At 35.2% G+C, this 16058-nt stretch overlaps 1 protein-coding gene across 3 annotated transcripts in view; it reads right to left on the reverse strand.

The window, feature by feature from the left end:
- DLG2 (discs large MAGUK scaffold protein 2) overlaps window positions 1–16058 on the reverse strand; it is a 2171029-nt gene that overhangs the window by 2123015 nt on the left and 31956 nt on the right. For all 3 annotated transcript variants that reach the window (XM_025355445.1, XM_025355443.1, XM_025355446.1), the window contains one exon: window positions 12833–12964. In XM_025355445.1, the coding sequence (XP_025211230.1) occupies window positions 12833–12964 (132 nt within the window). The remainder of the gene's footprint in view (window positions 1–12832; window positions 12965–16058) is intronic.

Below are 16058 nucleotides of genomic sequence, written 5' to 3' on the forward strand. Positions count from 1 at the left end.
TTCCCTCTTTATCTTTTGGAATAGTGTCAATAAGACTGGTACCAATTCTTTGAATATCTGATAGAATTCAGCTGTGAGTCCATTTGGTTCTGCACTTTTTTTGTTGGTAACTTTTTAATTACCCTTTCAATCTCACTACTTGTTATTGGTCTGTTCAGAGTTTCTATTTATTCCTGATTTAATCTAGAAGGGTTGTATATTTCTTGGAATTTATCCATCTCCTCTACATTTTCTAGTTTGTCCACATAATGGTGTTCATAATAGTCTTGAATGATCTTTTGTGTTTCCGTGGTATCAGTTGTAATAGCTCCCATTTCATTTATAATTGAGTTCATTTAGATCTTCTCTCTTTTCTTGGTTAGTCTCACAGTCTATCAATTTTGTTTATCTTTCATATAACCAGCTTTTTGTTTCATTTATCTTTTGTATTTTTTTGTTTCGATTTCATTTAGTTCTGCTCTGATCTTTGTTACTTCTTTTTTCTGTTAGGTTTGGGTTGGTTTTTCTTTGTTTCTCTAGTTCCTTCAGGTGTGACCTTAGATTGCCTACTTATGCTCTTTCAGACTTTTTGATGTAAGCATTTAATGCTATGAACTTTCCTCTTAGCACTGCTTTTGCTGTGTCCCAGAGGTTTTGATAAGCTGTATCACTACTATTGTTCAGTTCAAAGAATTTTTTAATTTCCATCTTGATTTCACTGTTGACCCAAAGATTATTCAGGAGCAGATTCTTAAATTTCCATGTATTTGTATAGTTTTGAGGGTTCCTTGTGGAGTTAATTTCCTGTTTTATTTCAGTGTGTTCTGAGAGGGTACTTGATAAAATTTTGATTTTCTTAAATTAATATTGAGACTTGTTTTGTGGCCTATCCTATGGTCTATCTTGGAGAATGTTCCATGTGCTGATAAGTAGAGTGTATATTCTGCAGTTTTGGGGTAGAATGTTCTGTAAATATTGGTTAAGTTCATTTGTTCCGGGTATAGTTTAAGTCCATTGTTTCCTTGTTGACTTTCTGTCTTGATGACTTCTCTAGTGTTGTCGGTGGAGTATTGAAGTCCCCCACTATTACTGTGTTGCCATCTATCTCATTTCTTAGGTCTAGTAATAATTGTTTTATAAATATGGGAGCTCCAATGTTAGGTGCATATATATTTAGGATTATTATATTTTCTTGTTGGATGGATCTTTTTATCATTACATAATGTCTTGGTCTTTTTCAACTGTTGTTTTAAAGTCTGTTTTGTCTGATATCAGAATAGCTACTCCTGCTCACTTTTGGTTTCCATTTTCATAGGGTATCTTTTTCCACACCATTACCTTAAGTGAGTTCTTATGCATTAGATGAGTCTCTTGAAGAGAGCAGATACTTGGTGGGTAGATTTTTATCCATTCTGCCATTCTGTACTTTTTAAATGGAGCATTTAGGTCATTTACATTCAACATTAGTACTGAGATGTGAGGTACTGTTTTATTCATCATGCTAGTTGTTGCCTGAACATCTTGGGGTTTTTCTTTGTGTTAGTGTTTAATAGAACCTGTAAGATTTATGCTTTAAGGAGGTTCTATTTTGGTATTTTCAAGATTTTGTTTCAGGATTTAGATCTCCTTTTAGCATTTCTTGTGGTGCTGACTTGGTAGTGATGAATTCTCTCAACAATTTGTTTGTCTGAAAACTGACCTTATCTCTCCTTCATTTATAAAGCTCAGTTTTGCTGGATACAAAATTCTTGGCTGAAATTTACTGTGTTTGAGGAGGCTAAGGATAGGACCCCAGTCCCTTCTGGCTTATAGGGTTTCTGCTGAGAAATCTGCTATTAATCTGATAGGTTTTCCTTTATAGGTTACCTGATGCTTTTGCCTCACAGCTCTTGAGATTCTTTCCTTTGTTCTTGACTTTATATAACCTGATGACTATGTGACTGGGTGATGATCTTTTTGTGATGAATTTATCAGGTGTTTTTTGAGCTTCTTGAATTTGGATGTTTAGATCTCTGGTGAGGCCAGGTAAGGTTTCCTCGAGTATGCTTTCCAAACTTTTAGATTTTTCGTCTTTCTCAGGAATACCAATTATTCTTAGGTTTGGTTAATATAATCACAAATTTCTTGGAGGCTTTGTTCAAATTTTTTTTCTTTGTCTTTGTTGGATTAGGTTACTTTGAAAGCCTTGTCTTCAAGCTCTGACATTCTTTTTCCTACTTGTTCAATATTATTGTTGAAACTTTCTGGTGCATTTTGTATTTCTCTAAGCATGACTTTCACTTTCAGAAGTTGTGATTGTTTTTTCTTTATGATATCTATTTCTCTGGAGTATTTTTCATCCATATCCTGTATTGTTTTTTAAATTTATTTAAGTTGGTTTTCCCCTTTCTCTGGTATCTCCTTGAGTAGCTTAATTATCAACCTTCTAAATTCTTTATCTGGCAATTCAGAGATTTTTTTTTAATTATTGATTTGAATCCATTGCTGAGGAGCTAGAGTGGTCTGTTAGGGGTGTTGTAAAACCTCATCTTGTCATATTTTCTGATTCCTTCTCATTTGGGTAGACTATTTCAGCGGAAAAATCTGGAACTCAAGGGCTGCTATTTAGATTCTTTTGCCCCATGGAGTGGTCCCTTGATGTGGTACATTCCCCCTTCCCCTAGGGATGAGGCTTGCTATAAGCCAGATTGCAGTGACTATTATTACTCTTCTGAGTCTAGCCACCCAGTAGGGCTACAAGGCTCCGAGCTGGTGCTGGGGAATGTCTGCAAAAAGTCCTGTGATACGATCCATCTTCAGGTCTCCCAGCTGTGGATACCAGCGCCTGCTCTGTTGGAGGTGGCAGGGGAGTGAAATAGACTCTGTAAGAGTCCTTGATTGTAGATATGTTTAGTGTGCTGGCTTTCTCAAATGCTGGTTATGCTAGCAGTGAAGTTGTCATGTGGACAGATTCAGGACCACTGGTTAGCCAGGATGTTGCAGGGTACGTGGAATTAGCTGTTGTTTTCCTCTTCCTTGGGGCAGGGTTATTCCGTCATTGAGTTGCTGCAATGTCCTGAGTTGGTCAGACTACAGCCAGAAGGTGGTGCTTTCAAGAAAGCACCAGCTGTGATAGAAGAGGGGGGATATAAGCTTGCCCTAAGTTGACCAAGATGAGCATTCAGGTTTCTCAAGTAATGGGCAGGGTCATAAAGCTCCCAAGAGTTTATGTCTTTCGTGGTCCACTACTGGGTATAGAGAAATACTATCAAGTCAGGGCAGGGTTAGGCAGATCTGAGCTCAGACTCTCCTTGGGTGGGGCTTGCTGCAGCCACTGTGGGGGGGTGGGAGGGGTGGTTTTCGGGCCAATGGGGTTAAATTCCAAAGGGGATTATGGCTGCCTCTGTCACCAGGAAAGTGGGGGAAAGCCAGTAGCCATAGGCCCCACCCAGCTCTCACCCAGTTGGTGAGGCTGGTCTCACTCCCATCTAACACCACTGAGTTTGTCTCCAGGCAGCCTGCACAGGGGACTCAGACCTAGCCCCAGGTTATAAGTTTCCCAGCTGAGAAAGCAAGCAGGGCTTTCAGGTCACACCCCTCCCCATCTGCCCACATTGTCCTCCATGACTCCTCCTCTCCTTTCTGCAGCTTGCCCCCACATTCTGCTCAAGAGAGTTTGTGCCCAGTCAAAATTACTATAAAAATCACAATTACTTTTACATACTATCTAAACATTTTTAATATAGTATAATAATATGAATTTGACCAGCTCAAGAAACTTCTTATGATTTTATCTGTTTAATCCAAATAACCATTTATTTCAAAGGATTCATCACAATTATACTTATTTAATATCTTATTTGTTTAATGTAGTAGACAATGAGCTACGTGAAAATAAAGTATACATCTCTCTCACCACTAAAACCCCAGAGCCTAATGTGGTGTCTCTTTGATAGTGGGAGATCAAATGTATTTTTTCAAATGAAAGAAATTTAATGAAGAATTGTTCATCCCATGCCAGATTTGGCTGAATTAGGACTGGTCCCTGCATTCAAGAAGCTCACAGTCTGCTAAGGGAGACCAACATGTAATCAATAAACAATAGTACAATATAATAAGTGGTGTGCCAGAAATATAAACAAACACCATAGAAACATAAGGGAGGACATGATTCATTCTGCTTAAAGGTAGAAAATGTTAAGAAGTTTTTGACCAAGTAATAAATACTCATTTCCTTGGGATGCATGTTTATACTAAGAAATAATGTCTATAACACCTTCTGTTAACTTTATTAGTTCCACAGTTCCACAAAACATAATCTATATTGACAATTTTTTTTAGATATTACTATGCTATTTCAGGACATCTCGAAAGGGCTTATTCCTAAAATAATCTTTTAGAATATTTTTATATTCATATATATATACACACATAAATTCGCTGAAAGCAGTTCAACAACAAAAAGTTAAATTCAAGGCTATAATAACAATACTACTAGTTTTTTCGCTATAGGAAAACCTAGATGAGAAAGCCTATTGCTTTTTTGTCAGCTACCACATATTAGTTATAGTGATCATCACCACATTTTCATTTATTATGTACTTAACAGAAATCACTAGATCGTTTCATGCTCCCAACAAAAGCTTTGGGGTTTCACTATCTCACTATATAGGAAAGTCTCATATGCTCTCAAAATAAATGATCTTTTTCTTATATTAGCTACAGCACAAATAATAGCATCCTTCATTTAGAAACAACCAGCCTTACACGCATCCAAAGCACATAAATTTAGTTAAATGGTGCCATCTGGTGACATAAATCTTACAGTAAATATAAAAGTCCAGAGTCAGAGTCCAGAATAATATCCAACCCTCTTGATGGCATCCAACCCAAAGCATCTAATTTAACTTAAGAAATATTTGATCCTGCCTGACATGAAACACACAACTAATCACACTCAGTATATGGCAGTTTAACAAAGGGAATTATAACAATTGTTTGAGCCACATTTTATGCTCACCACTCATGTTTTTCAAGTCTTTGGAAGAGACTTATGTCTAACAGGATGCCCTATACAACTCTTTAGAAGACATTTTAAAAGCATAAATATCAAGGACATTTTGAATCCCTGTTCCAGGCAGATCCATTTCCTCACTCTCCTTTGAACACATATCTATGTGTATAATTTCCAACACTTCAAAATGTCACTTCCTTAAGAAAGTTGTCGGCCAGGCGCAGTCACTCACGCCTGTAATCCCAGCGCTTTGGGAGGCTGAGGCGGGTGAATCACGAGCTCAGGAGTTCAAGATCAGCCTGGTCAACATGGTGAAACCTCATCTCTACTAAAAAATATACAAAAATTAGCTGGGCGTGGTGGCACACGCCTGGAGTCCCAGTTACTCAGGAGGCAGAGGCAGAAGAATCGCCTGAATGGGAGGTGGAGGTTGCAGTTAGCCAAAGATCGAGTCACTGCACTCCAGCCTGGGCGACAGAGCTAGAAACTCTACTTCTTCTTTGTATATAAACTACTTATGAAATTTTGTTTAATGCTTGTCTTCCCAGTTTGTATCATAGTGTTTGGCAAAGTGTTCAATAAATATATTGCGAATGAATGAATGTGTGAATGGATGGTGAAAACATCCTTCTCTACTGTCTTTTCTAATGCAAATCCTATTAGTGACAAGGCTCAGCTGAAGTTTATATTTTATATAAAACCTTCCCTAGCAACACCAATGTACAGTAAAAGCCCATGCTTCTCCTAATACCACTTTGGACTAGCCCCCAAAATTTAGTCCTCCACTGTATGATGTGTTGTACTTTTTTTCATGTACATAAATATTACTTTCTTAATTGACCTTAAACTCCCTAAGTGTAGGCATTTGGTCTTAATAGCATCCATCTGCATAAGTCTATGTAAATAGGTAAACACTTCATAAATACTTTGATAATTATTATTACTCAATTGCAATAACTAAAACACTTGTACTCTTTTTATTTAAATAAGTATTGCAAAAAAAATAAGTAGAAACATAATAGGCCTTAGCAACTAAGAATTTCACATTCACTGTTTTGAACAGTCAAGACTTATTTAAAGATTCATAATATGTAATTTGTTTGTTTCACCTGAACCACATGCTTTGAGGTTGTGAGTGGCAGCAAGTATTACCTAGTAAAGGCCTCTCTCACATGAGCCAGTAACAACATATCAATGTAGCTTTATCCACAGAGATACTTTTGTATTGTAACATAGAATTCTATCCATAGAATAATTATTATAACATAAGTAGAAACTATCTTGTAACATAAATAGAAACTATCATTAATTATCCAAAGAGAAAAAAAAAATCTCTTAAATGTTTTAGAATTCTATTGTAAGGCCGGGTGTGGTGCCTCATGCCTGTAACCCCAGCACTTTGGAATGCCAAGGTGGGAGGATCACTTGAGCCCAGGAGTTCAACACCAGCCTGGGCAACATGGTGAAGTCTCCTTTCCACAAAAAAATACAAAAATTAGCCAGGTATGATTGTGCACATCAGTAGTCCCAGGTACCAGGGAGGCTGAGGTGGGAGGATTGCTTGAGCCCAGAAAGCAGAGGTTGCAGTGAGCCAAGAATGCACCACTGCATTCCAGGCTGGGCAACAGAAAAGACTGTCAAAAGAAAGAAAGAAAAGAAAGAAAAGAAAGAGAAGGAAGGAAGGAAGGAAGGAAGGAAGGAAGGAAGGAAGGAAGGAAGGAAGGAAGGAGGGAGGAAGGGAGGGAGGGAGGGAGGGAGGGAGGGAGGGAGGGAGGGAGGGAGGGAAGGGAAGGGAAGGGAAGGAAGGAGAAAGAGAAGGAGAGAGGGAAGGAGAAAGAGAAGGAGAGAAAGGAAGAGAGATGAAGCAAGGGAGGAAGTGAGGGAGGGAGGGAGAAAGAAAGGAAGGAAGGAAAGGAAGGAAAGAAAGGAAGAAAGGAAGAAAGGAAGGAAGGAAGGAAGGAAGGAAGGAAGGAAGGAAGGAAGGAAGGAAGGAAGGAAGGAAGGAAGGAAGGAAGGAAAGAAGGAAGGAAGGAAGGAAGGGAGAAAGAGAGAAAGAGAGAGAGAGAGAGAGAGAGAAAGAAAGAAAGAAAGAAAGAAAGAAAGAAAGAAAGAAAGAAAGAAAGAAAGAAAGAAAGAAAGAAAGAAAGGAAGGAAAGAAAGATAAAGAAAGAAAAAGAGAAGGAAAGAGAAAGAAAGAAAGAAAGAAAGAAAGAGAATAAAAAGAAAATTAAAAATAAAGAGATATGCTACCGTATTTTTAAAAAGAAAATTGGATGCCATAATGATAATTGTGAGTTTATGGATTACAAAGTACTCAAGATATGTCCCAGAATGATAATGGCTCATTATAGTTGTTAAAGATTAAATCAAATCTTATAAAACACAAGAAGGGAAAAAATGCCACTGTCATATTCTCCCAAGTTTAGTAATAATATTCACACACTGTTAACATATTGCTTTCCTTGAATGGCCAAATACCTAACCATTTAGAACATATGTTCTCAAATTTTAACATGCCTCAGAATCACCTGGAAGGATTAGTAAAGTACCATTTGCTGAGCCCTACTTCCAGAGTTTCTTATTCAGTCAGTAGGTCTAGGGTGAGAACCAAGAATTTGCAATTCTAACCAAGTTCACAGGCAACTAGTGCTGCAGTCCAAGAACCACATCTTGAGAACCTCTGTTTTTGAAGATTACAGCCCAGTTGTTCCACTATTAGTCTTTAAATGGGTTAACAAAAAAAGATATAAATAAACTAAAAGAATAATAAATACAGCCAAGTTGCTCCAAATTCACACAACAACTGTAAGGGCCTTCACACTTGCTATTTAAATAATCCTTCACTTCCTTATGATCAGATGGCAAAAAATATACATTATGATGAATAATTAAGACCAAAACAGCCATGATATTTTCAAAGAGATGTTATTTTGAAATAAAATTATTACATTAGAATTACTATTAGGAAAATATGTAGGGTTTTTTTTTTACTCAAACTCTTATACATATTTCTTTTATAAACCTTACCATCTTTATAATTGAATAATAATTAATACTGTGTTTAATTTCTCTTTTCCCTTACTTGTCCATAAGGGTATTGACTGTCCTTTATAACTTACTGTTGTATCCCTATTGCATAGCACAATGTCCAACACATAACTGGCATTTTTAAAAGAAGTGTTGATAAATGAATAAAAATTTATTAAAAGTTTATTATAATTATTAAAGGTCCACATTATGGGTGTATAGAAAGGGGCAGAAATATATTAAATTTACCATAAGGCAATGTGGTAAATGCTTTTTAGTAATATGAACAAAATGCTATGAGACACAATGAAAGGGTTAGTTAAAGCTGCCAGCAAGTAGGAATGTGTTAGAAGGCTTCAACAAAGAGATGATAAATCCCAGTATGTAATACATCTGCTGTATCACCCCTATTGCTAGTAATCTCAAAAATCCACAAGGTTCTCTGTTAAGATTTAAGGAAATGAAATGTCCTCTATTCTAACACAAAGTCTAACATGTAAGGTTTAACAGCCTCCATAAAATAAGATAAGCCCTTTTCTAAGATTTTGCCACTGGTAGAGTTTTTTAAAAGTATCATTTACTGCTTGTTCTCCTCTAATTTCCCTCTAATTCCTCTCCCAAAAATTCCCCCTCACACAATGGGAAGAAATATAAGGCAAGAAGTTAGATAAACAAGCCTAATATTTTAGAAGGGTTGAAATCTGTGAAATATATCTATAGTTATTTCCATACTTTATAAGTAATGACTAAAGAATAACACATAATTTTCAATAAGCTACAAAGAACATTTGTGTTACATATCTAAATTTTAACTAACCCATAATATTATTTATTTAAAGTCTTCAAAAACAAGTATTGTGGTAATATAGTTCTTTAAAAATTAAAAGTCAATTTAGAATTACAAAAATAATTTTAAAAAATGATTCAAAACCAGGCGCGGTGGTGTACGTCTGTAATCCCAGCACTTTGGGAAGCCAAGGCAGGCAGATCACGAAGTCAGGAGTTTGAGACCAGCGTGACCAACATGGTGACACTCCATCTCTACTAAAAATTAAAAAAGTAGCCAAGAGTGGTGGTGTGCACCTGTAATCCCAGCTACTCAGGAGGCTGAGGCAGGAAAATCGCTTGAACCCAGGAGGCAGAATTTTCAGTGAGCCAATATCGCACCACTGCACTCCAGCCGGGGCGACAGAGTGAGACTCTGTCTCAAAAAAATAATAATAATAATAATAATTCATCTTGCTTCTTTATCACCTAACTGAAGAACTGAAGAATAAATAACCTAATAAAAGTGGCTTGAAAATCTTAATGTTTTATATATTCTAAATAAAAGAGATTTACATATTCTAAATTAATTTGTAAAATATCACGGAATTCCAATTCCATCTAAATGTGCAGCTTCTAGCATATCGCCATTTTAGGTTTGTTTTGTTTTGGTACATTAATGAACACTGATTATTATTATCTTATTTAGCTATTCTAAACAAAGAGACATAAATTAATCATAAAATATTATGAATTCCAATTCCCTTATTTTCAAATTCTGGAAAGTGTTGATGCTATAATCATCTTAAAACTTTATTCATTTGGATAAATGTTTCCTTAGTATTACCACAAGATGTCACTCTAAGCCTAGCATCTAAATGTGCAGCATCTAGCATATTGCTGTTTCAGGTTTTTTTTTATTTTTTGCATTTGGTATGGGTACACTAATGAACACCAACTACTGTCTTTCAAAAACTTAAAGTGATTTTTTCCACTTTCAGTTACTGGCAAATAAAAAATCAAAACAAATAATACAGGGACTCTAGAAGAAAGGAGGAAGAAAGTTAATCAAACAGTTCATCATTCTCCATGCTTATCAGGTATCTTGTTACTTACCATAAAATGTATCTAACCATTCAATTTTATTTGATTTTACTTTATTTTTTAAAATATCAAAAATTAATGAATGTTACTTTTATAATCAAAGTTATGTTATCACAGAACTCATTTATAAAAATCTTTTACACACTGTAATACCAGTGACAGTTATGTACACAGAATTCCTCAAAGAATATACCATCTAAAAAATGCTAGTATTTTTTTAAGCATATGATGAAGGACCACAAAAGGAAGACATTATTCATTTTATGGTGATGCTTTTCAGCTGGGGGCAGTGGCTCACGCCTGTAATCCAAATACTTTGGGAGGTTGAGATGGGAGGATCACTTGAGCCCACGAGTTCAAGACCAGCCTGGGAAACATAGAGAGACCCTAGCTCTACTAAGAATTGAAAAATAAAGGCCAGGTGCGTTTGGTTCATGCATGTAATCCCAGCACTTTGGGAGGCCCAGGTGGGTGGATCATGAGGTCAGGAAATCAAGACCATCCTGGTCAGCATGGTGAAACCCCCTCTCTACTAAAAATACAAAAAAAATTAGCCAGGTGTGGCAGCACGCACCTGTAATCCCAGCTACTCGGGAGGCTGAGGAAGGAGAATTGCTTGAACCCAGGACGCAGAGGCTGCAGTGAGCCGAGATCGCGCCACTGCACTCCCGCCTGGGCGACAGAGCGAGACTCCATCTCAAAAATAAATTTAAAAAATAAAATAAAATAGAGTGATGATTTTCATCTGTAGAGAGAGGGACTGGTTTCCTTGTCACATGTAAATATTACAGCATGTTCTGCAGTAATAGTATTTTATTATCCATTTGTGTTTTCTACATTATGATTCCCTTCTATTTCTACAGCTAATGAGAGTCACGCAAGGTACTATTTCAATGTGTTGGCTATGTATTGGCCAGAACAATGGGTGAAACCACTATCTTCCATTACTTGTAACAGAAAAAAAAAGGGTAGGGTGGGGTGGCGGAGTTGGTTCAAACAGAATGCAAATTATAGACCATAACAATGCCCTATATGTCAATGACTCCCTACCTATCCTTTACAAAGATATACATCTTCTCTAGGATGCACAAGTCTACATGGCTTTTCTTCTTTTGTGTCCTTAAAGAAAATGCACAGTGAGACCACTCAAACATTCAATAATAACAGATTACTAATCAGTACATAGGTGCCCACATTTAATTCAATAGAAAATTATGTTTTGTTGTATAATGTTGCTCTATTGTTTGCATTCTGGTTTATCCTAAAATGACTTCTAAAGACCAGCTGAAATAAATCTATCCATTCAAAGCTGGGCACTGGGATTACTTACATAACAGCTTTTTACAGATTATCATTGCCTCTAATTTTACTAGAGAAATTCAAACTACACTATTGGCTTTAAGCCAAGATATTTATCATTCACTTAAAATAATGGCAAAATACAATTCTTTGTCACTCATTTGTCTTTGTATTCCCTAGGTAATGGTGTTACATTATCAAATGATTATAATATTAAAAATATAGTAGAGCTATCTAAAGTATCCAACAATACCCTTTCTAAATCAAGTTCTCAAAAATTCAAACTCTCAAAAAACTTAGCCAGTCTTAAGTAAACACATCATACAAATCTGTTAAGATACACTGCCATTTAGTTAATGACCTTTTACTAATTATCAACTATTAATAACACTATTCATTTTAGTTGAAAATTTGATGTTTAAAAATGTTCTCAAAAATATTATCTTTAATGAATATAAGGTTTATTCAAATTCTGTAAGACTCCATTTAGAATTGTTTTTATTTAATACCAGCTAAGATGATTACAGTTGTGTCATTAATTCTTGCTAGCCACAATAAAATAGTTTTTAAAAGTTAATCCACAGGCAAAATAATCCTATAAAGCTTTATACTTCTATTTTTATTCAATAGACTGATTTTCAAATTTTCAAAATTGAATAATTTTTTAAATTACATTCAAACTATAAAGTTGGAGTTTTTATCAAAAAGTACATATATTTATAATAAAAACAAAGTATTTTCATAATTAAGCCTTGTAAGTTCCTATTTTTGGATTTTTCATCAATAATAACCAGCATGAAAAAGCAATGAAAATATCTAGCAGACTCAATTATTTCTTTAAAATTATTTAAAATCAGTTATTCATTTAAATCCAGTAAAATATATTGTATAATTGAGTGGGTTTTTCATTGTTTCGTTAGTTGGTTGTTTTTTTGGGAAAATTATTTGTTTATTTATATATTTTGCTAATTTATTTTACTTCCTAAAATATGAAAAAAGAATTAAAAGCTATTTCCATAAATATAAGAGATGTATGTATAAAAACATATATAAATAAACCATATCCTTAATGTTCTTTACAATCTTTAACAAATAGAATAAACATAAGATTAAACATTATATGGTAAGCTTCATGACAAATTGGTAAGAATTCCAAAGCATTGAGATTTTCGTCAATAAACTTTTCAATTCTGGATCATAAACTTTCCTAAGACAAGCAAGAAAGATGAAAAGATGTTTTTATTTTTGTTTTAAGAAGAGAGTAAAAGTATAGCTTTGATTCTGAGTAGAATGTGAACCATCATTGTTATGTTACACAATTCCTTCTCCGGAGGAAGACAACTTCCTTCTCTAGCATATTTGTCCTCAATGTTTTATAACGAACTACTCAGGGTTTTCTTCTGTGTAAACTTTTCTTCCCATACAAAACATTCTTTCAATATTTATATCTTTCAATAACCTCTTTTTATTTATATTTTCAAACAATTCCTTTCTAGGTTAACCTTATATAAGAAAAAGGAAAAAAAAAAAATTCTTCCATTTCTGTATTAAAGAAAATTATCCCAGTTTGAAACTTGGTTAACATCAGGTTCTTCAACCACATTATTCAAACTATCAAGCCCAATTCTGACCATTAAAATGATTAATAATTATCATAATACATACCTAGCAAAGCTTGGAATAAGCTGCTCTTAAAGATACCCATCACCTTTTTAACTGCATTTTTCAACAACTGCTCCTCTGGTTTCCTTAATTTTTTGCAGTATTCTTCCAGTAATGATAAAGCTCGGTCAGTATCTGAAAAACATGAGATTATTATTATATTTTATGGTCTTAGCAAAATAGAAAGCTAACATTAAACTATTCTATAATTGTGTTCCTAACTTAATGACATGAAATAACTTAATAAGATAATCATAATTTCTATAAACTACCATATGAAATTAATAATTATACTGAATGGCCAATTTCAACAATCCAGTTTTATTTATATAGTCCTGTCTTCCAAAAGAATCTCTAACTGTAAAGCAAAACAAAGAATTCAATCCTGGCCACAATGTTCAGGTTAGATATAATTCTCTCTTGTCAGAGACACTTATCTTAAAATTAATGACTTCCTGCAAAATAATATCCAACTTCCTTAACATGAACTTTGAGGCCTCCCTCCCATGATCAAATATTTTCAGCCTTACTTCCCATATATAGTCCACACTCTCCAAACATGCATACAGTGCCTAAGTCATACTGGATTACTCACTTTTCCCTTCCATTTTTCTCTACACACATGCATGCAAAGACACCCACACACATACACACATGCACATATGTGCATACTTTCTCTCTACCCCACCTCTCTCTTTCTCTCTCTCTCTCTCTCTCTCTCTCTCTCTCTACTTTTTCTCACCTCTGTACTTTCCTTTTCTCCTACTGTTCCCTGTGCTGGCATATCTTCCCCTATACCACTGTATATACCCCCTAGAATCAGTGTGCTATCTTGAAAAGGGGTTCTTGTCAGGTAAATCTGGGTATGACCCAGATCTTACTTACTAGCTGCGTGTGACCTTTAACAAGTTCCTTAACCTCGCTGAGCTTCAGTTTCCTCACAGGTATTACGATTAAATGACACAATATATGCACAATCCCTAGCACACAGAAAATAATCAAGTAAGTCAACTGAACACCTACTTTCTCTTCAATTAGATCTAACTCAAATGTTCTCTCTTCCATAAAGCCATCTCTGATGGTTAAAATTAATCACTATCTCCTCTTCTTCTAAACCATTTTGCCTATATGAATTTATTGGCAGTCTTAATCCATATCTTACTATTTTATGACCTCTTGAATAATGTCTTCATCCTTCACAAGACAAAACATCCTTGAAAAGTCACTAGAGTTATACAAACTTTGTGTTTAGGTGATAATTGTCTGAATTTTAAAAGCCCTCCTTCCCTTCCAATCTACCACTTTCAAAAAAAGCCTAAATACCAATTATAATAACAATAGCTTATATTTATTTTATATTTCCTCCTTTCTCTTGAACCTTCCAACTCTTCTTCCTCATGGCCATTCTCAGCTGATGGTATTACTTCCTCTTACATGGAAAATCAGAAGGCAGATTCCACAAGCTCCTGATATAACATCTACTGACTTACCTGTAACTGTACCCACAGAGTCTGCCTTCCCTTATTACTATGAATAAAGAATTTGTGTTTCTAAGGTCAACTCCTCTACTTGAGCACTGGAATCTATCCTCTCTTGCTTACTTAAGGAAATTTTTCCATTATCAATTGTTTTCTTTTCCACTCAATCATCCCATCATTACTAAATCCAGTGGTCAATTATCAATCATCTCATTTGGCCCATAAGCATCATTTGATATTGTTACACTCTTGAAAACACTTTTTTCTCTAGGTTTCCACACAGAGGTGTGCTGGTAAATATTTAAAAACTAGTTCAGATAAAAAAGAAAACATGTGCACCTACTTGCACATGAGTTTGTTATAATTTTACTGACACAAGGATGTATAGCAACCAGTCTACAAATAATAACAAGATATACAATCTTTAATTGTAAATTCCATTAGTCAGTTGATTCTCAATAATATTTTTATTGGTTTTTACCAAATTATTATATTCATAGCCAACTTAGGGTTGTAACTGATGAATGAATAGTTCCAACGTAAATGTGGTTTATGTTGCCATGTTAATTAATAAAATGAAAATAAAACAACAAAGATAGTTTTTGTGAAAACCTCACTCTATCAATTATGTTATTTGCTGAATCGATAATAATTTTTGAATAGTGGACAAATATTTCCTCAATTTCTGTACTAATCTCAAAGTAACAGCAATGGCACAAAATGCTTTTAACTTCTGCTTAAATTATTAACATTTACTTTATCACTTTCTTATCAGCAAAACAATAAATCAAACTCAAATTTGTAGCATTTGCAATTTCCAAAGTCTAAATATTCCCACTATGGCCAATTTCAAGCTACCAACATGATGTCTCTGAACACAGGTCTGGGAAACAGATGCACAGCAGCATACCATTATGTAGCTTATCCACCACACAGATACAATCAATGTAAATAACTCAAGAGCAGAGATGGTATCAAAATGAAAAATAATTAAGAATTGATGACTGTTGAGTATTTATTACTTTTTAATATAATTTATGTAAGTTTATGTGTAATTATTTTTGTTAGAGATGGGGTTTCCCTACATTGCCCAAGTTAGTCTTAAACTCCTGACCTCAAGCAATCCTCCTGCCTTGACCTCCCAAAGTGCTGGGATTACAGGCATGAGCCACCATGCCTGCCTGGCCCACAGTTTATGCATGATTTTTAAATGGTTGCATTTAACTTTTTTTTTTTTTTTTTTTTTTTTGAGATGGAGTCTCGCTCTGTTGCCCAGGCTGGAGTGCAATGGCGCGATCTCGGCTCACTGCAACCTCTACCCCCAGGTTCAAACAATTCTCCTGCCTCAGCCTCCTGAGTAGCTGGGACTACAAGTGCATGTCACCATGCCCAGCTAATTTGTGTATTTTTAGTACAGACAGGGTTTCACCACATTGGTCAGGATGGTCTTGATCTCTTGGCCTTGTAATCCACTCAACCCCAGCCTCCCAAAGTGCTGGGATTACATGTCTGAGCCACCGTCCCGGCCTCAACATTTTTTAAATGGCTGTATTTTCTTGCAGATTTGCTGAGAATTTAATGATAAGCTCTTGCAAGCTGATATGAGCCATCTCCAGCAAACCATTATTTCCAAGGCAGCACTCTCTCCCAGATTGTCTTCCTACTTGATGGATGCCCTTTCTCAATCACATTTATTAGTTTCCCCTAATTTCTGAATGAGGGTTTAGGATGTTTAGGGTACCTCTAAACAT

The sequence above is a fragment of the Theropithecus gelada genome, chromosome 14, assembly GCF_003255815.1.
Source record: "Theropithecus gelada isolate Dixy chromosome 14, Tgel_1.0, whole genome shotgun sequence".
NCBI lineage: Eukaryota > Metazoa > Chordata > Mammalia > Primates > Cercopithecidae > Theropithecus > Theropithecus gelada.